Source organism: Thalassophryne amazonica, chromosome 21, assembly GCF_902500255.1.
Source record: "Thalassophryne amazonica chromosome 21, fThaAma1.1, whole genome shotgun sequence".
NCBI classification, from domain to species: Eukaryota; Metazoa; Chordata; class Actinopteri; order Batrachoidiformes; family Batrachoididae; genus Thalassophryne; species Thalassophryne amazonica.
Genome location: NC_047123.1, coordinates 722,664 through 742,562, shown reverse-complemented (window position 1 = coordinate 742,562; position 19,899 = coordinate 722,664). Strand labels below are relative to the sequence as shown.

At 44.3% G+C, this 19,899-nt stretch overlaps 1 protein-coding gene across 2 annotated transcripts; it reads left to right on the top strand.

Annotated features, from left to right (window-relative positions):
- Window positions 1–1,693: 1,693 nt before the first annotated feature.
- LOC117503092 (Golgi-associated PDZ and coiled-coil motif-containing protein-like) lies at window positions 1,694–18,211 on the top strand. Of its 2 annotated transcripts, XM_034162265.1 has the most exons (9): window positions 1,694–2,071; window positions 4,205–4,369; window positions 8,908–9,083; window positions 10,158–10,323; window positions 13,080–13,175; window positions 15,755–15,919; window positions 15,992–16,157; window positions 17,201–17,360; window positions 17,392–18,211. In XM_034162265.1, the coding sequence occupies exons 1-8, from the start codon at window positions 1,826–1,828 to the stop codon at window positions 17,314–17,316; spliced, it is 1,296 nt and encodes a 431-aa protein (XP_034018156.1). In that variant the 5' UTR covers window positions 1,694–1,825; the 3' UTR covers window positions 17,317–17,360; window positions 17,392–18,211. The 2 variants fall into 2 exon arrangements, with proteins under 2 accessions (XP_034018156.1, XP_034018155.1); XM_034162264.1 differs by having other exon boundaries at window positions 17,201–18,211.
- Window positions 18,212–19,899: the final 1,688 nt, after the last annotated feature.

Genomic DNA, 19,899 nt, shown 5'->3' with positions numbered 1-19,899 from the left:
TAGACGGTATTGCTTAAATTTTCATTGTTACGCAGATGATACCCAGCTTTATCTATCCATGAAGCCAGACGACACACACCAATAGCTAAACTGCAGGATTGTCTTACAGACATAAGACATGGATGACCTCTAATTCCTGCTTTTAAACTCAGATAAAACTGAAGTTATTGTACTTGGCCCCACAAATCTTAGAACATGGTGTCTAACCAGATCCTTACTCTGGATGGCATTACCCTGACCTCTAGTAATACTGTGAGAAATCTTGGAGTCATTTTTGATCAGGATATGTCATTCAAAGCGCATATTAAACAAATATGTAGGACTGCTTTTTTGCATTTACGCAATATCTCTAAAATTAGAAAGGTCTTGTCTCAGAGTGATGCTGAAAAACTAATTCATGCATTTTTTTTTTCCTCTAGGCTGGACTATTGTAATTCATTATTATCAGGTTGTCCTAAAAGTTCCCTGAAAAGCCTTCAGTTAATTCAAAATGCTGCAGCTAGAGTACTGACGGGGACTAGAAGGAGAGAGCATATCTCACCCATATTGGCCTCTCTTCATTGGCTTCCTGTTAATTCTAGAATAGAATTTAAAATTCTTCTTCTTACTTATAAGGTTTTGAATAATCAGGTCCCATCTTATCTTAGGGACCTCATAGTACCATATCACCCCAATAGAGCGCTTCGCTCTCAGACTGCAGGCTTACTTGTAGTTCCTAGGGTTTGTAAGAGTAGAATGGGAGGCAGAGCCTTCAGCTTTCAGGCTCCTCTCCTGTGGAACCAGCTCCCAATTCAGATCAGGGAGACAGACACCCTCTCTACTTTTAAGATTAGGCTTAAAACTTTCCTTTTTGCTAAAGCTTATAGTTAGGGCTGGATCAGGTGACCCTGAACCATCCCTTAGTTATGCTGCTATAGACGTAGACTGCTGGGGGGTTCCCATGATGCACTGAGTGTTTCTTTCTCTTTTGCTCTGTATGCACCACTCTGCATTTAATCATTAGTGATCGATCTCTGCTCCCCTCCACAGCATGTCTTTTTCCTGGTTCTCTCCCTCAGCCCCAACCAGTCCCAGCAGAAGACTGCCCCTCCCTGAGCCTGGTTCTGCTGGAGGTTTTCTTCCTGTAAAAGGGAGTTTTTCCTTCCCACTGTAGCCAAGTGCTTGCTCACAGGGGGTCGTTTTACAATATAATATAATACATTACATACATACATATTACAATATAAAGCGCCTTGGGGCAACTGTTTGTTGTGATTTGGCGCTATATAAAAAAAAAATTGATTGATTGATTGATTGATCAATAATTCACTCAAACTTATGATTTGATTTGAAATTTCAATCTTGTGATACAGACGTTTAAAGTTTTATGAGTGTTTCTATTGGTAATTATTGGTTGATTGTTATATTTCTATTAAAATTATATTTCCAATTCACTCACTCACTCATTCACTCATTCATCTTATCTTCAACTGCTCACTCCAACTAAGGGTCACAGGGGGCGGAGCCTGTGCCAGTGGTTATATGGCGTGAGAGGGTCCAGAGTGAACCCCTGAGGGGAATCGACCCCATGAGCTTCTTTGCTGTGGGACACGATCCCACCATGTCGTAATTTTAAAGTTGTTCTGCTGCATGTGCAGCAGGGGGCGCTGTGTGCTCTCACGGTGGACGGTAGCAGCTGAAGAAGTCGATCGACGTTATGTGATCCATTGGTTCTGTCTGCGTGGGTGACCGACTTCCTGGTCTGGATTTTCCCGTCAGTGTTTTTGGATCGAAAATGTCTTTTTGCGGTTTTCTTCTGTAGTTTCGGTCCTCGCCTTCGTTCGCCATGTCCGCTTCGTCGGGCCGGGAGCCGGGTCTGGGGCCCGGGATGTCCATGTTCCGCTGGCTGGAGGTTCTGGAGAAAGAGTTCGATAAGGCCTTCGTGGACGTGGACCTGCTGCTGGGAGAGATCGATCCGGATCAGGTGGACATCACCTACGAGGGCCGCCAGAAGATGACCAGCCTGAGTTCCTGCTTCGCCCAACTGTGCCACAAAACCCAGACCGTCTTCCAGCTCAACCACAAGCTGGAGGTCAGTACCGGGACCCGAACCGGGTCAGTACCGAGCTTCCGGTGTCAGGGTCTCATCACTCCCCGAATCTGAGCGATCCTCTACACACCAGTCCGCGTGTGAACCAGGTGTCACAGTCAGAACGACCCCCCCTAAAAAATCCCCCCCCCACCTTCACTGCGCATGCGTCATGTCAGAGAATGATTTAAGAGGTTTTACTTTGTCATCTGATGGTTAATAATCACATTATTCTTTTTGATCGCTTTGGGTGAAGAGAGTTTGACTCGAAAGTCAGTCACAGCAGCTGCTGTGAAGAAAAAAAAATTAAAAATACATGTTGCAACAGTTGTAGTGCATGCGGGAATACAGTGCGAGCAGCTATGCAATGTGTAACCACACCGCGCAGCTGCTGTGAAAATAATAATAATTCTAATAAAAAATACATGTCATCCACGGGATTCGAACCCACGCTTTCCAAAAGCTCTGAGTGCCAGTCAGAAACTTTACCACTTAGCTACTATCACTGGCTTGTGAAAGGTGCAGGAAACTGCCTGATATCAGGAAAGACATGGAAGTATTTAAAAAAAATAAAAAATACACACCATATAAAAACATCACATTATATTCAATCCCTCTGATCAAGCACCCAGTACAAATATGATCCGCCTGTTCCTCTCACGATGACCCATGGTCACAGATGTACGGTCATGAAATGACATGAATGAGAAGCAGTTCACTCGTCTCATCATGTCCACATCTGCTGGCATGTGCTCAGCCCGACACACTTGTCCTGTGGATGGAGCGCCAGAGGACATGTCTGTGTCACTCTTCCAGGTGACACATATGAACATCGAACACCGCTTGTTTGACAATTAGAAAATGTTTGGCCATTCATACTATTAACACAACAACAGTCAGCAGATGATCACTGTTGTGCTGGCAGTGAAATGAAGCTAATGGTATTGGGAGCAGTTACACTCAAAAAGTAAGGAATAACTGATGAATAAAACATGTTTTCAAAGTCATCATAAAACTGTCATGTATCATTAAGTATTTGTATTGGTACTCTGTATCAGTGACTACAGAAATTTAAGTTCTCGTACTTGTACTCAGTCTGGGAAAAAGTGGCATCGGTGCATCCCTAGTTCAGGTTGGGGTACAGGTTCAAATTATGGAAGTAAAGGTTCAGATTATGGGGTAAAGGTTCAGGTTATGGGCTAAAGGTTCAGGTTATGGGGGTAAAGGTTCGGGTTATGGGGTAAAGGTTCGGGTTATGGGGTAAAGGTTCAGGTTATGGGGGTAAAGGTTCGGGTTATGGGGTAAAGGTTCAGGTTATGGGCTAAAGGTTCAGGTTATGGGGTAAAGGTTCGGGTTATGGGTAAAGGTTCGGGTTATGGAGTGAAGGTTCGGGTTATGGGGCTGAAGGTTCGGGTTATGGGCTAAAGGTTCAGGTTATGGGGTAATGGTTCAGGTTATGGGCTAAAGGTCCAGGTTTCTCTGTTTCATGCTATGACCCACTGCAGGGTGTGAGAAGCTGTGGTAGACGTCATGTGACCTCAGACTTTTGAGCCAATCACGTTAAAGTTTCTCTCTTTGTTTTCTGCGTGAAGTATTTAATGATTGCAGTAGAGTTTGAAAAATAGTTAAATACTTTGGAAGCACAGAAAGTGTTTAAGATTGTGTCTTCAAAGATAATTGTGGATTTTCATCGGATGGTGAAAATGGCATCGTCCTTTTTGTTTGTTTTGATTTTGAGGTACTTATTAAAATTTAATAACAAACATAACTGATTACAAAGAAAATGATTTTGGCCTCAAAAATGTTCATTTTCAAGTGGAGTTTGGTCAGTTTGTGTAAACTTTCATCTGAAACTCGGACCGTGTCAAAAATATCCAAGATGATTGAAGCTGTTCCACTGTGAGGTCTTTGCGGTGCTTTTGGTGATCTCACAATGCCCCTTATGTTGCCATGTCCTGGACTACAAACATGGCTGACAGCCTAATAATGATTTCAGTCACCCTACAAAACCCCACCCCCACCCCGTCTGTCATCTTTCAGTCTATGTCTGGTTTAATGTTTTTCGGACGATTGAAATGACGTTGACGTTAAATAAACTTGTGGTGGACGGAGGACTGAGGTCTGTGTCCTCTGCAGGCTCAGCTGGTGGATCTGCGCTCCGAGCTGACAGAGGCTCAGGCCGAGCGAGCGGTGGTGGAGCGAGAGGTCCATGACCAGCTTCTGCAGCTTCATGCTCTTCAGCTGCAGCTCCACGCTCAACAGGACCAGACTGAGGACTCTGACTCCATCAAAGCCAGACTGGTGAGCTGAACCTGACTCCTGCACCCAGACGTAATACAGTTTAAAGCTAAATATAAGGCAGAAATGGGATGTCATCACATTATGCACTGAGGATGGAAAAAGCAGCCGCTTCTTCTTGGACGTATCTTGAATGAGTTCATAGAAGTACTTTGTGGATTGTGTCCCTGTTCAGCAGCAGTAGGACAAACTACAGCACTACTGCACAGCAGTACTGCGCTGTTTAAATACTACAAAAGCTGCAGAGTACTTCACGTTCAGCACTTCCCCATCAGAAAGTAATTAATCTCATTGCACTCCATAAATCAAAGTCTGTATCAGCTGTGGACTGAATGGGTCAAATCTTTGCCACTTTCTATAAAAAGACTTTTTTTTTTTTATGGTTTCTTGATTATCCAGGTCAAGAACAAGGAGGGGTCAAAGGTCACATTGAGGTCTTTAGCTTTGTCACTTTGATAAATCATACTAGTATCCAATGAAACCTTGAATTGATCACATTGATGATTTCATGGAGCATCATCTCCGATGTTTCTGAACTGATAAACAGGACATCATATGACATGCAGTTTTGACTCCACCCAGTCAGTCCTGTAAGTTCTTGATGCCAGAGACATTAGCTGCATCATCAGCATCACTGTGAGAGCTTATTCTACACTTGAACAGACCACAACGTGCTAAATGAAGGGAAAATAACAAAAGACCAAGAACAAAATCCTGAGGCATTCCATATTTACTGCACAGCATTTACATAATGATATTACATAAGACGCACTGTAATGGTTCTTATTGGTCTGAGGTGTGACAACCAAACCAGAAGTGACTAAATATCACCATGCAGTGATTAATCGTGTCAAAGGTCAAACTGAGGTCAGGCAAGAGTCATGACAAAGTGGAGTCTCACTTCAGTGAGTGCACGTCCTGTGTAACCATACGAGCTCAACACCAACTGTTCAAAAAAGATGAAGAACAAGAAGTGTTGAGAGGAAAGATCAGTTAGAGACAGGCCCGTGAGGACTCTGCACACCAGGACCTGCATGACTGTCTGCTTGTGTGTTTTGTTTTTTTTTTGTTTTTTTTAAAGAGCAGTGATGGTGGATTTTTGGGAATTCCCAGAAATCCGGGTATTTACTTCTGTGGTGAACGTTTCCAGGTTATTTTTGTTTTCGTGGCCCATGTCAGATTTAGTTTGGTCTGATTTCATGATGTTCTTATTTGTAAACCGTCACAGCAGACATTAAGTCTCAGGTTTTCATGTATTGTGTTGAAAGGACAAACAAAACAATGAAACGCTGTTTGGCTTCAAGGAGACGATTTAAAGTTCATCTGGAATAAATTCAAATGTTGCTGGTTCGACCAAAAGAACCACAACGCCGACCCAACTTTTATTAGTCTTCAGTTATACACAGTAAAGTTTGCAGAGTAAAATGTACTCTGCCAGGATAACATTTGGACCCAAATAGAGTTAAATATACTCCATCACAGGGTAAAATCAACTCTGTCATGCTGTCAATGACTCTTATTGGAGTTGGAAAAAATGTGATTTGACCAGATGGTCGAGCTGATTTCACTCTATAATAGAGAGTATTTAAATCTATTTGAACCAGGACCAAATGTTATTGTTATTTCACACAAATCAAAGTTTTACTTCAAACGGTCTCCATGGAAACGGGATATGTTAACTTGCTAAATCTGCATTTTATGGTTTCTTCTGTTACACGGAAGTGAAATAATGTGAATTAAAATATGCTAAATATTTAATGTGCTCGTAGACATCAGATATTGATATGAAAACGTCTGTGTCATTTTGCACCCAAACGTTGTTTGAGCGAATGCGAAGTTGTGAGTTTCTCAGAAATGCTGCCGTCAGCACTGGACGCAAAAATCATTTATAGAAGTGAATAAGAATCTCATTTAAACCCACATCAGTGTCCTGAGAACTAAAAGTGATATTGGTGATTTAATGAAGAGCGAGTGCAGCTTCACTTGTATCATATTTTAGTTTAAGACAATATCAGTTGTGGTAAAAGCACAAATTGCTGAAGTCAAATGTTTAGATAAATGTAGAGAGCGAACAGGAACAGTCCAATGTGAAAATGTGGTTTTTATCAAACAGTGATAACACCGTGTTCTAATCCATGTGACAGACTGTGGATTATAGTTCTGTCATCTTACCAATATGGGAAATATGGTTTTTATGACTAAAATGAGCAAGAAAATGAGACTGAGAAATATGCAGCAGCACCTTCAGTTTTTGTTTTTAAGGGCCGCTCACATCACTGTAAGAGGGAGTTTGAGGGTCAACTTTCAAACCAGAACCACGGCCCTGTGGTGTCAGATTTTATCAGCTGGTGTAAGTCATCCTTTTTAGATATCAACGTGAACAAAACTAAAGAGATGTTAAATGATTTTAGGAAAAAGCAGGGTGACATTTCTCCTGTAGTTATTAATGGACTGGCTGTGGAAGTTGTACAGAACTATAAGTACCTTGGAACCTTTATTGACAGTGGATAACCTTTGAGCACCAGATTGACCAGGTATGTAAGAAAGCTCACCAGCGCATGCATTTTTACCGTAAACTCAGGCATTTTAATGTGGGCAGTACTTTTATGAAGATGTTTTATTCCTGTTTTATTGAATCTGTTCTTACCTTTTCTTTTATCTGTTGGTATGGGTTTTTAAATTGAAAAACAAAAACCGTCTGGATCGTATTGTAAATGAGTGCAACAAGATTGCTGGCGTTTCCTTAAACGACCTGCCATCTATATATAAAAACAGATCAATTAAGAAGGTGAGGTTGATCATGGACGATTCCAGTCACCCCCTGTACCCTGAGTTTGCAATGCTTCCATCTGGTCGTAGATTTATGTCTAAGAAATTTAAGACCAATAGGTATAAGAACTCCTTTATTCCTATTGTTATTAGATTTTTAAACACTAGCACATGAGTGGTTTTTAACTAGGTTTTGTTATTATTGAGTTATTATGTTTACTGTGTGGTGAGTTTTCATGGTGAGTTTTTATGCTGTATTTTAGATCATGTTATGTCTATGTATGTCCAAATGTGTTCTACTGCTGGCTGCACCACGAATTGCCCCTGGGGGGCTAATAAAGTCTATTTGATACTTGAGAAGCGACAGTTCTTATTCAAATGCTCCACTTCCTTTATAGAGGGTTTTCATGTGACGTATCGGTCACGTCATTTTGTGTCCCGCAGCTATTCTGGATTATGACGCGGTGGCCGCTGTGTTACGCTACGTGCATTTGGCGAACAATTGCAGAAGCTTCAACGTCGGTGTGAAGAAGCCTCACGGCACCGTGGTGCTGAGAGAGATCCGCTGCTAACAGAAAGCCACTGTTACCAGAATTTTATTTTATTTTATTCTGCAATAAAATTATATAAGATACATAAAAATACTGCCAAGGATAACACAAGAATGCTTCCAATACGGATGCTTATTTACATTGTGGTCCTCGAGCACCAAGCTGCTGATCCACAAGCTGCCCTTCCAGCGCCTGGTGAGAGAAATCGCTCAGGACTTCAAGACGACCTCCGCTTTCAGAGCTCCGCTATGATGCTCTGCAGGAGGCCGGCGAGGCTGATCTGGTCGGCAGCTTCCTAGTTCACAATATCGCAGTGTGACACTGTCGGCCAGTTCGTTACATCAATTCACTATCTGGTACAAGATACGGATCCACTGAACCAGCTGCTACACATCGATCACGATAAATAGCTTTATCTCAAGGATTTAAAGCCTCGTAATAACCGGACAATCTCTCCATTTTTCTATCACGCGTCAGCCTCCTTGTAATCCAGAATGGAGACGGCACCTGTCCTGCAGCAAATCGGTCACGTGATTGAAAACCCTCTATATGTGGAATGTGCATGTTGGTTAGGTTCATCTCCCAGCAGGATTCTCACTCCAGCCACTGTAAAATCATTTAACCAGTTCAGAACCACATGAGAGCGGACAGCACTGTGGTGCTCAGGTGACCACAGCAATGCGAGAACATTCTAGGGCCTGTGCAGCTGGAAGCACATGTCTACTGCGTCTTGACCTGGATCCTAGTGGTGACCTCAGGTCTTCAAAAGCCTGTGTTGTTAGCACATTGACCATTCAAGTAGGAGATTTAATGTCCTTTACAATGTCAGAGATCTATAATGTGCAGATGATGATTATTCTCCTCAAACCTCTGCTGGTCTGTCTGGAAATCTGCTGGAATGAGCGATGACTTTGGGACGCGGTGATGAGGAACATCAGCCATGTGACGCTTTTCTTTGAACATTGAGATCCTCTCAGGAGATGCAGATGGACCAGAACTGTAGGTTGGTGAACTTGTTAATGTGCAGCAGCTGTGGACGCTTCCAGACCTGACCTAAGTTAAACATCAATCATATGGATTCATTTCATTATTACAGTGGTACCGGTGTGGTTAATACTGTCATACTCTATCTGGAGGAGGCAGGGCCTTGTGGTGTCAGCAGGTTTGAAACTCTCTCTCATCTTGTTGGTTCTTATTGTGTTGTTTATGCATCTGCATCAGGAACAGGAGCTGGAGGCCAAGAAGAAAGAGAACATAGCCAAGGCCAGGCTGGATGCAGAAGTGAGACTGTTCAAGAAGGAAAATGAGGCCCTCCGCAGGCACATGGCTGTACTGCAGGCTGAGGTGTATGGGGCCCGATTGGCTGCCAAGTATCTGGACAAAGAACTGGCTGGCAGGTCAGAGACACAAGGAACCCAGAGCTAAAGCTGTTAGAGGAGAATGTGGAGTTTGATTAATTGTGATTCTTTTCCTACGAAGCCTTACTTTCTTCTAAAGAGCCAAAAAAATTAGAGCGCATCCAGTTTTTCACTTCACTCAGGCAAACCTCCAGGACTTCTGGGCGATGGACTTTCCTGACGTAGATTGTAGATATGCAGGTCATCAGCATAACATTGAAGGTCAATCCCGTGGTTACATACTACTTGAGAAACTGGTGCAGCATCAACACACAAAAGTGTACCTAAAACAGAACCATGAGGGACCCCATACTTCACTGGAAACAATTTGGATCTAATGTTAGAAAATACATGTGGGTGTTTCTGTCATTTTCATACCTGTGATCTCACTTGTCAGGTCATTCATCAAGTTGTTCTCAGTTTTCTCCCCAGAAGACTGCAGTGGTCAAATGTATCAAAAGTTGCTTCAGTCGTACAGCAGCAGCACTCCCATGAATTCTGGTGTCTTGCTTATGCTGATGGTTATGTCACCTTGCCATCATAAGATTCTCTTTACGGTCACATGAGCTACAAATGACGGTGACATGCAGTTAGCCTGTCACTTGATGGATGTTCCTGTGACTTGCGCGCTACTGTCCCCATAGGATGTCTGTAAATCCCTTCAGAGGTGTTATCTGGTTGCAAAAACAGAGTTTTTAGTTTTAGAAGTGGTTATTTCTCACTAACCTTTACAAAATCTATGAGAAACATTACATTTGTGTAGAAGTAAGCTGTTTCAAAGCATATTCCACCATCTTGAGTTATTCTATGTGAGTGAACAACCAGCTGATGTCACGCTGCCTGTTCATTCGTTTTTGCAGTCGATGTGTCACATTGCTCAGCATTTGCATAGCATAAACTTCTGGTCTATTTTGGGCCCGCCTAGTTGGCAGCAGAGCAACTGCCTACTGTGATTGAAAATGAAGGGTAAGCCGTCGCTTTGCCGCTGTTGCTTGTAGCTAATGTGACTGTAGGGTAACTCTTGGAGCTCAGGCTGCTCCAGCTGACGGCAGGATCTCTGCGTTAATGTTCCAGAGTGCAGCAGATCCAGTTACTGGGCCGGGACATGAAAGGTCCAGCACATGACAAGCTGTGGAACCAGCTGGAGGCAGAGATTCACCTTCATCGCCACAAGACCGTCATCAGAGCGTGCCGCGGTCGCAACGACTCCAAGAAGCCTCTTCCCTCTCCTGTGGGACATGTGAGTGTGAAATTACATGTGGAATGATGGTGTTGAAGGCAGAGCTGAAATCGATGAAGAGGAGCCTTTGGATTTGGATTTGTTTTCTCTGTATGCTGTATGCCATTTAAAGAACTTCATCAGTGCTGGAGTGAGAGCCATGAGACAGAAGTCTTTTGTGCATGATGGGGTGGGTTTCTACAGCACAGGTATAACTACTCTTTAGTCAGGTGGGCACTAATGCTTGGCTGAGGGCAGTGGTGGGCACAGCTAACCAAAAAGTTAGCTTCGATAACCGCAAATCTGCTAACAGAAAGTTAGCTTTTATAACACTAAAACGATAAACCACTAAAAAAATAAATAAATTTAGCAGAAGCTACGGCTCACCACTGACTTTTAGTATTGACTCCGGTACAGTGTCAGCTACTGACAGACCAGTTTTGAGTTTAATCACTGCTAACGCTTCTGAATAGAATCACAGGCCATCACAAACCAACGAGTCAGAGCTTCTGTCTTTTTGCGCCCTGCCCACTGCTGTAAATTAAATTCAACATGCAGTGATCCAGACGTGTGGCAGTAGACATGAAAAGTAAAGCAGGATTTATTTATTAGGGACGCGCCCACTGAGTTAGTCTCTGTATTAGGGACAGTGAGACGCGCCCACTGAGTTAGTGCTCTGTATTAGGGACTGTGAGACGCGCCCACTGAGTTAGTGCTCTGTATTAGGGACTGTGAGACGCGCCCACTGAGTTAGTGCTCTGTATTAGGGACAGTGAGACGCGCCCACTGAGTTAGTGCTCTGTATTAGGGACTGTGAGACGCGCCCACTGAGTTAGTGCTCTGTATTAGGGACTGTGAGACGCGCCCACTGAGTTAGTGCTCTGTATTAGGGACAGTGAGACGCGCCCACTGAGTTAGTGCTCTGTATTAGGGACTGTGAGACGCGCCCACTGAGTTAGTGCTCTGTATTAGGGACTGTGAGACGCGCCCACTGAGTTAGTGCTCTGTATTAGGGACAGTGAGACGCGCCCACTGAGTTAGTGCTCTGTATTAGGGACTGTGAGACGCGCCCACTGAGTTAGTGCTCTGTATTAGGGACTGTGGGACGCGCCCACTGAGTTAGTGCTCTGTATTAGGGACAGTGAGACGCGCCCACTGAGTTAGTGCTCTGTATTAGGGACTGTGAGACGCGCCCACTGAGTTAGTGCTCTGTATTAGGGACTGTGGGACGCGCCCACTGAGTTAGTGCTCTGTATTAGGGACTGTGGGACGCGCCCACTGAGTTAGTGCTCTGTATTAGGGACTGTGAGACGCGCCCACTGAGTTAGTGCTCTGTATTAGGGACAGTGAGACGCGCCCACTGAGTTAGTGCTCTGTATTAGGGACTGTGAGACGCGCCCACTGAGTTAGTGCTCTGTATTAGGGACTGTGAGACGCGCCCACTGAGTTAGTGCTCTGTATTAGGGACTGTGAGACGCGCCCACTGAGTTAGTGCTCTGTATTAGGGACTGTGGGACGCGCCCACTGAGTTAGTGCTCTGTATTAGGGACTGTGAGACGCGCCCACTGAGTTAGTCTCTGTATTAGGGACTGTGAGACGCGCCCACTGAGTTAGTGCTCTGTATTAGGGACTGTGGGACGCGCCCACTGAGTTAGTGCTCTGTATTAGGGACTGTGAGACGCGCCCACTGAGTTAGTGCTCTATTAGGGACTGTGACACGCGCCCACTGAGTTAGTGCTCTGTATTAGGGACTGTGAGACGCGCCCACTGAGTTAGTGCTCTATTAGGGACTGTGACACGCGCCCACTGAGTTAGTGCTCTGTATTAGGGACTGTGACACGCGCCCACTGAGTTAGTGCTCTGTATTAGGGACTGTGACACGCGCCCACTGAGTTAGTGCTCTGTATTAGGGACTGTGACACGCGCCCACTGAGTTAGTGCTCTGTATTAGGGACTGTGACACGCGCCCACTGAGTTAGTGCTCTATTAGGGACTGTGACACGCACCCACTGAGTTAGTGCTCTGTATTAGGGACTGTGAGACGCGCCCACTGAGTTAGTGCTCTATTAGGGACTGTGAGACGCGCCCACTGAGTTAGTGCTCTGTATTAGGGACTGTGACACGCGCCCACTGAGTTAGTGCTCTGTATTAGGGACTGTGAGACGCGCCCACTGAGTTAGTGCTCTATTAGGGACTGTGACACGCGCCCACTGAGTTAGTGCTCTGTATTAGGGACTGTGAGACGCGCCCACTGAGTTAGTGCTCTATTAGGGACTGTGACACGCGCCCACTGAGTTAGTGCTCTGTATTAGGGACTGTGACACGCGCCCACTGAGTTAGTGCTCTATTAGGGACTGTGACACGCGCCCACTGAGTTAGTGCTCTGTATTAGGGACTGTGACACGCGCCCACTGAGTTAGTGCTCTGTATTAGGGACTGTGAGACGCGCCCACTGAGTTAGTGCTCTATTAGGGACTGTGACACGCGCCCACTGAGTTAGTGCTCTGTATTAGGGACTGTGAGACGCGCCCACTGAGTTAGTGCTCTATTAGGGACTGTGACACGCGCCCACTGAGTTAGTGCTCTGTATTAGGGACTGTGACACGCGCCCACTGAGTTAGTGCTCTGTATTAGGGACTGTGACACGCGCCCACTGAGTTAGTGCTCTGTATTGTAATGACCCTGGTGGGGTCCTGTGATCTAAGTTCACTCACTCACAGGTCTCATTGAAACTGTTCAACATCATGTTTGTGTCTCCTGTCTTGATGTGGTTTCAGGACCCAAACACACTGAAGAAGACTCAGGGGGTGGGTCCCATCAGAAAGGTGGTGCTGAACAAAGAGGATCATGAGGGTCTGGGCATCTCCATCACGGTACGAAGCAGATTATGTTTTAGTTTGGTGCAGAACATCTACAACAAACATGAACAAACTCAAACACAAAGTCCTGGAAACCTTCACCTCCATTTATTGGTATGTCAGACACAGAACATGTGGGGGAGGGGGAAGTTCTTCTCTTTCCGAACTCTTGGTACGTGTATTTTATTTTTCTGGGTGTCATTTCAGAAGACAGTCTACAGAGCGCTGATTGGCTTATTTTGTGGATCCAGGGTTCCAGCTTGGTTTGGTTCACGTCCCACAGCCCGACTTTTATTTCTGCGCTGCTGCTCATCACTTATGTGTGTGTTTATCTTCATACTTCCCCACATGTGCCAGACATGGCAACAGGAAGTGCAGCATCAAAGAAGAATCCAGGACCCTTGTTGAGCAAAGGGTTCGTTGGAAACGTTCTAAACGCCATCATCCAAACAAAATGTTGTGTGTCAGTACAGTGAATCCTGTGTTCATGAAAGAGGTGCACACTGTTCACACCTGTCAGCTGTTGATAAATCCAACATGTTCGCAAGCACGTGTGCACGTTCGTGGTCATTTGCATTCAGAAATGCCGACAGGTAACCAGACATGGTCACAAAACGTCCGTCTGCTGGTCGTGTTTCTCACCACCACAAATGGCAAATTTGTGGTGTATTTGATTGTGGTTATAACTTGTTCTTCACTTCGATGCACTTTGATGGAAAGCGAATTGTTTACTTATTCATAATTCCAGGACATGAACATTTGTGGATGCAGGCGCACAGACTTGCAGTTCTCCTGTTCTACCACTAGATACTGTGCGTAGACCCGTGCGTAGAGCTGTGCGTGAATTTCAACGCTTTCCACGTCCAAGTTGGTAAATTACAGACTTTGTGTAGAAATGCTTGTCTGCACAGTTTAAGCACAAATCGTACAAACACTTGATAAATGAGGCCACTGCAGTTTTCAGCCCTTATCCTTTTTTCCTTCTTCTAAATCAGGGCCACAATGGGAAAATGTCTCAGGCTTGTGGCTGTGCTCAGCCCCCGCGCACAGAGGTGGGCTTAATCGCAGTGGAACCATGGAGAATATCTGTCCACAGTAGGATGATGTGAACCTGGACATGGTTCTCCAGTTGGCAATTGTGTGCTATCTGTGTGTGATGATGCCAGTCGGGACCCCTTTGATAGCGTGGACCTAGACATTATTCTCCAGCTGGCAATCACATGGGATTCATCCATGAGGAATTCTTTGGTGGAGTGGACTTTACATATTTAATCTCAGAAATCATTCTGCAAGTGGGTGAGTGCTCTGTTCCATTTTGTCCTTTTGCATTTTGTTCTCCTCAGTGAAGCTGGTAGGCTTTGTTAATTTTAGTTTGAGAGAGTCTGTCAGATTTTGTATCTTGCTGTGTGTGGAGTCTGCTGTCTACTGGAGCAGCATGCTGTTTTAACCCCATTATAGCTCCCGCCGTGAACATGCATGCGGAACTCTCTGCTGTTTTTCGGGCTACCTGATCACACAGATGTATTTCTTAGCTTTTTCACAGTTATATCGATGACAACACCTATACATCTGCACAAAGCTGAGCTTCTAGCAGACACTGTGGTTTACAGACTGTGTTTATGACTAATGGATGTGCACATGCATTGACAGGCCTGTCACACCTTGATGATTTATCCAATGTATGCTGACCATATTAAAAACACTGGCTGGTGTACGCCTAGTAAATTATGGGCAAGTTTTGTATAAGTTAAGAGCACATTGAAGCACACTAGTATGTGTATGTGTATGGTGAGTATGTCAAAAAGGTTTGGGCATAGCCCTAGCTGCTTGTTGCGAATGTTGAGACCGGTCACGGAAGTGCACACAGTAATCCCGGCAGATCACCGGATGGTCACTAACAGCCTAAATCTAAATTATTATGATTTTGTTGCAAGATTAAAAGATGTGAAACTTGAAAGTGCTCAGTTTTTTTTTTAGTTTTTTTTTTTTTTTCACTCATCTTCAATCGCTTACTGCAGTTAAGGGTTGCGGGGAGCTGGAGCCTATACTAGCAGTCATGAGGCGGGTTCACCCTGGCCAGGACACCAGTCTGTCACTGGGTCACATACAGACAAACAAACACATTCACACCTACAGACAATTTCAAGTTTCCAGTCCGTCTAACCTGCATGTCTTTGGATGTGAGAGGAAGCCCGAGCACCCAGAGGGAATGCACGCAAACATGGGGAGAACACGCAGACGCCACACAGAGAGGACACAGGTGGGAATCAAACCCATGACCTTCTTGCTGTGAGGCAACAGTGCTAACCACTAAGCCACGGTGCTGCTGTGTTGTGTTTCTCTGTTGTTCAGATACGTGCTGGTCTCCTTAAATTTCACTTGTCTTTTATCAAACACCATCAGCGATGCAGCATGTTCTGCTAACGTAGTTCTGCACTGAGGGACGCACTGCGCAGTGAGGTCCACGTCCATCTTTCCATCAGTGATTTTCTGTGGACTTTGTCCGTTTGCCACTTTGAGGTCAAACATAAAGTGTCATGTTAGCGGTCGTCTGTCGTTCTTGATGATCTTGATGCTGTTGTTGTGGTCGTCAGGGCGGGAAGGAGCACGGTGTTCCCATCCTGATTTCGGAGATCCATCCCGGTCAGCCGGCAGACAGATGTGGAGGGCTGCATGTCGGAGACGCTATCCTCTCTGTCAACAACATCAATCTGCGAGACGCCAAACACAAAGAGGCGGTCACCATCCTGTCACAGCAGGTATGAAGGACGTGAAGCTGTCCGCCAGCTCCGGGTCTGAGTCTCAGGACTTATTCAGAGTGTCTGTGTCAGCGAGGACAGATCGAGTTCGAGGTGGTGTACGTGGCTCCGGAGGTGGACAGCGATGATGATAATGTGGAGTATGAAGATGACAGCGGACATCGCTACCGACTCTACCTGGATGAACTGGAAGACAGCGGCACAGCACCACCTGGCAGCAGCACAGCTTCACTGCAAGGTCTGTGGGTCCCAAACCTGTCTGAGGCAGGAAGTGTCCTGGTTGTCCTAAATTTCTCATCTAGACTTGTAAATAATCCCCCTCCCACACACACACACACACACACACACTGTACAGGCACACATACCTTTGCACAGCCCCATTCCACTACGTTATATTTATTTGACAGTGAACATAGTTTTGTCTATTTGCATATTTGACTCTTTTACTTATTACAGAAGTATTTTTTTTCCTTTTTTTTTATTGTTGTTTATGCACCAATGACACCAGATCAATAAATTTGATTCTGATCTTCTTTGTCGTGGACAAGCGCTCGTAGCGGTCTGACCGTCTGTTTGATTGTCAGCTGGTTATTGATCACTTCTCCTGCTTTTTACAGCCTAATTTTACTGTTAATTGCTGACTGTTGATCCTGTAATCCGAGGTCAGGATTTGCTCTTGGACCCTAGTTACAGTCAGATTATAATCTCCTTGGTGAGTAATCAGGGTCAAAGCAGTGTGCATTTGAGCTCAAATGCAAGCTCCGCCCCTTCTACCGGAGCTGATCTCCACCCCAAATGTCTGTGAAATCTCTTCATCTCATTTTTCAATATCTTGCTGACAAATAGTAGGCAAAGAACAACAAAACAGAACCACTGAGGGCCTCCAGAGGAGGACAGAGGACACGTCATCACATCTGTCTGTGTATAAAACACACCACAAAGCTGGCAAGCAGATTTTTGGTGGGTTTTTCAGTTGTTTCCTGGAACAGCCTCCAGGCTTTGCCTTTGATGGCTTTTGCACTCTGGCCTTATGATGTCATAAAAATCTGTGACGTTCAGACCTGCTGTTGATTGGTCTTTACGCAGACGTGTCCACTCCGTGGCCCCGTGTTCATGTTGACAAGATAACATACGACACGTGTAATTCTTCTGTTGCAGTATAACCTTGATGTGGCGGCAGCGGTGTGTCATTCCCTCCTCCGCCCACTGTGTTGTGATTAGTTGTCATGGCAGTGCTCTTCATCTGACGTGTTTTTGTGTGAATGTTTGTCCGCCCTGCAGCTATGGAGAAGATGTCTCTGAATCAGGGAGCAGAGAACGGCGACACTGGGACCTCTGCTGAGACGGCCTCAGAGGAAACGTCTTCACAGCCCGTGCAGAAGGAGGCCTCCCACTAGAGGCGTGGCCTAATGGAGGAGCCTGGAAGTCTTCTGTTGTCTTTAACCCCGTGGTCACTGCCTGTGGACTTTGTTTCCCAAATTGTCTCGTGACAAACTGTGGGGACGGTTGGGTTCAAAGTCCACGTGGAGCAGAGGAGTGACCTTTTTTAAAGAAGATAATCCCCTTAACTTTACAGCTGTGTGATGTCATCAAGCTCTTCCAGTGACAAGGTGGCAGAGTTTTAATGTGGGTCATCACACGGCGCAGCAGGGATTCTTGGAGAAAATCGCACACACGACTCTTTGATGTGATGATTTAAAGGTGTTTCTCATTCAAAGCAGATATTCAAATGTCCTTTAAACTTCCTGTTCCTGTGTGTGTGTCATTTTTAGTTGTGTAATGCCTGAGGTCTTTCACACTTTATGATGTCATAAAGCGGCACTGATCATGTTTTTCTGTCTGAACTCCTCTCAGCACTTTGATCGCTGTTCATGTTGCGTCGCACAGATGGAGGTCGTGTGTGTTTGCAAAAACGGACAAAAAAGGACGACGTCTTCACACTTCCTGTTATACACGAAGGTTCGAGTGTCCCGTTTGCAAATTACATCAAAGGAAAAAATGAATTCTGCTCTTTCATCTAAAGCAGCAGGAGCACCTGGGATTTCAGAATAAGATGAAGGTTTATGTCATGTGGTGAGTTCTTAAACACTGTATCTCGTTGGTCCGACTCGCACCGGTCATTGTCACTTGTTTTTCTGGAAACATTAAATTTTCGGATCATTGTAGCCCAAATTAAAGGAAGATAAACTTCATTTTAGCGCTCATTTTGGTTCTGAAGTCTAATCTGCTTCTTTGTTGCTGATAAATTCAACTTATGCAGTTTAACACTTCAATAAAGTTTGGTTGTGGTTTTCTTTTCTTTTGGATTATTTTGTGTTTTCTGAAACTTGATGTTCAGATGATAATTATCAGTGAATGACGTCATCGTGACGGTGGACTGCAGCGCCTGTCCTCAGATCTGTTGTATGTGCACAGCAACAAGAAGTAACACCGACTGGTATGGATGTGAGAGGAAGCCCGAGCACACAGACGTATCGTTATCTTTGGCTGCTTTCAGTGATGCCGGTATTTGGTTAGACTCTTTCTCTCCGATTGTTCTGTCTGAGTTATTTTCATTAGTTACTTCATCCAAACCATCAACATGTTTATTAGACCCCATTCCTACCAGGCTGCTCAAGGAAGCCCTACCATTATTTAATGCTTCGATCTTAAATATGATCAATCTATCTTTGTTAGTTGGCTATGTACCACAGGCTTTTAAGGTGGCAGTAATTAAACCATTACTTAAAAAGCCATCACTTGACCCAGCTATCTTAGCTAATTATAGGCCAATCTCCAACCTTCCTTTTCTCTCAAAAATTCTTGAAAGGGTAGTTGTAAAACAGCTAACTGATCATCTGCAGAGGAATGGTCTATTTGAAGAGTTTCAGTCAGGTTTTAGAATTCATCATAGTACAGAAACAGCATTAGTGAAGGTTACAAATGATCTTCTTATGGCCTCGGACAGTGGACTCATCTCTGTGCTTGTTCTGTTAGACCTCAGTGCTGCTTTTGATACTGTTGACCATAAAATTTTATTACAGAGATTAGAGCATGCCATAGGTATTAAAGGCACTGTGCTGCGGTGGTTTGAATCATATTTGTCTAATAGATTACAATTTGTTCATGTAAATGGGGAATCTTCTTCACAGACTAAAGTTAATTATGGAGTTCCACAAGGTTCTGTGCTAGGACCAATTTTATTCACTTTATACATGTTTCCCTTAGGCAGTATTATTAGACGGTATTGCTTAAATTTTCATTGTTACGCAGATGATACCCAGCTTTATCTATCCATGAAGCCAGAGGACACACACCAATTAGCTAAACTGCAGGATTGTCTTACAGACATAAAGACATGGATGACCTCTAATTTCCTGCTTTTAAACTCAGATAAAACTGAAGTTATTGTACTTGGCCCCACAAATCTTAGAAACATGGTGTCTAACCAGATCCTTACTCTGGATGGCATTACCCTGACCTCTAGTAATACTGTGAGAAATCTTGGAGTCATTTTTGATCAGGATATGTCATTCAAAGTGCATATTAAACAAATATGTAGGACTGCTTTTTTGCATTTGCGCAATATCTCTAAAATTAGAAAGGTCTTGTCTCAGTGTGATGCTGAAAACTAATTCATGCATTTATTTCCTCTAGGCTGGACTATTGTAATTCATTATTATCAGGTTGTCCTAAAAGTTCCCTGAAAAGCCTTCAGTTAATTCAAAATGCTGCAGCTAGAGTACTGACGGGGACTAGAAGGAGAGAGCATATCTCACCCATATTGGCCTCTCTTCATTGGCTTCCTGTTAATTCTAGAATAGAATTTAAAATTCTTCTTCTTACTTATAAGGTTTTGAATAATCAGGTCCCATCTTATCTTAGGGACCTCGTAGTACCATATCACCCCAATAGAGCGCTTCGCTCTCAGACTGCAGGCTTACTTGTAGTTCCTAGGGTTTGTAAGAGTAGAATGGGAGGCAGAGCCTTCAGCTTTCAGG

Bases quoted from the DNA above. Each gene is read 5' to 3' on its own strand.
- LOC117503092 (XM_034162265.1), top strand. From the start codon at position 1,826: ATGTCCGCTTCGTCGGGCCGGGAGCCGGGTCTGGGGCCCGGGATGTCC. The intron at 4,370-8,907 runs GTGAGCTGAACC...CATCTGCATCAG, and splicing joins ACTCCATCAAAGCCAGACTG to GAACAGGAGCTGGAGGCCAA. The intron at 13,176-15,754 runs GTACGAAGCAGA...TGTGGTCGTCAG, and splicing joins GTCTGGGCATCTCCATCACG to GGCGGGAAGGAGCACGGTGT.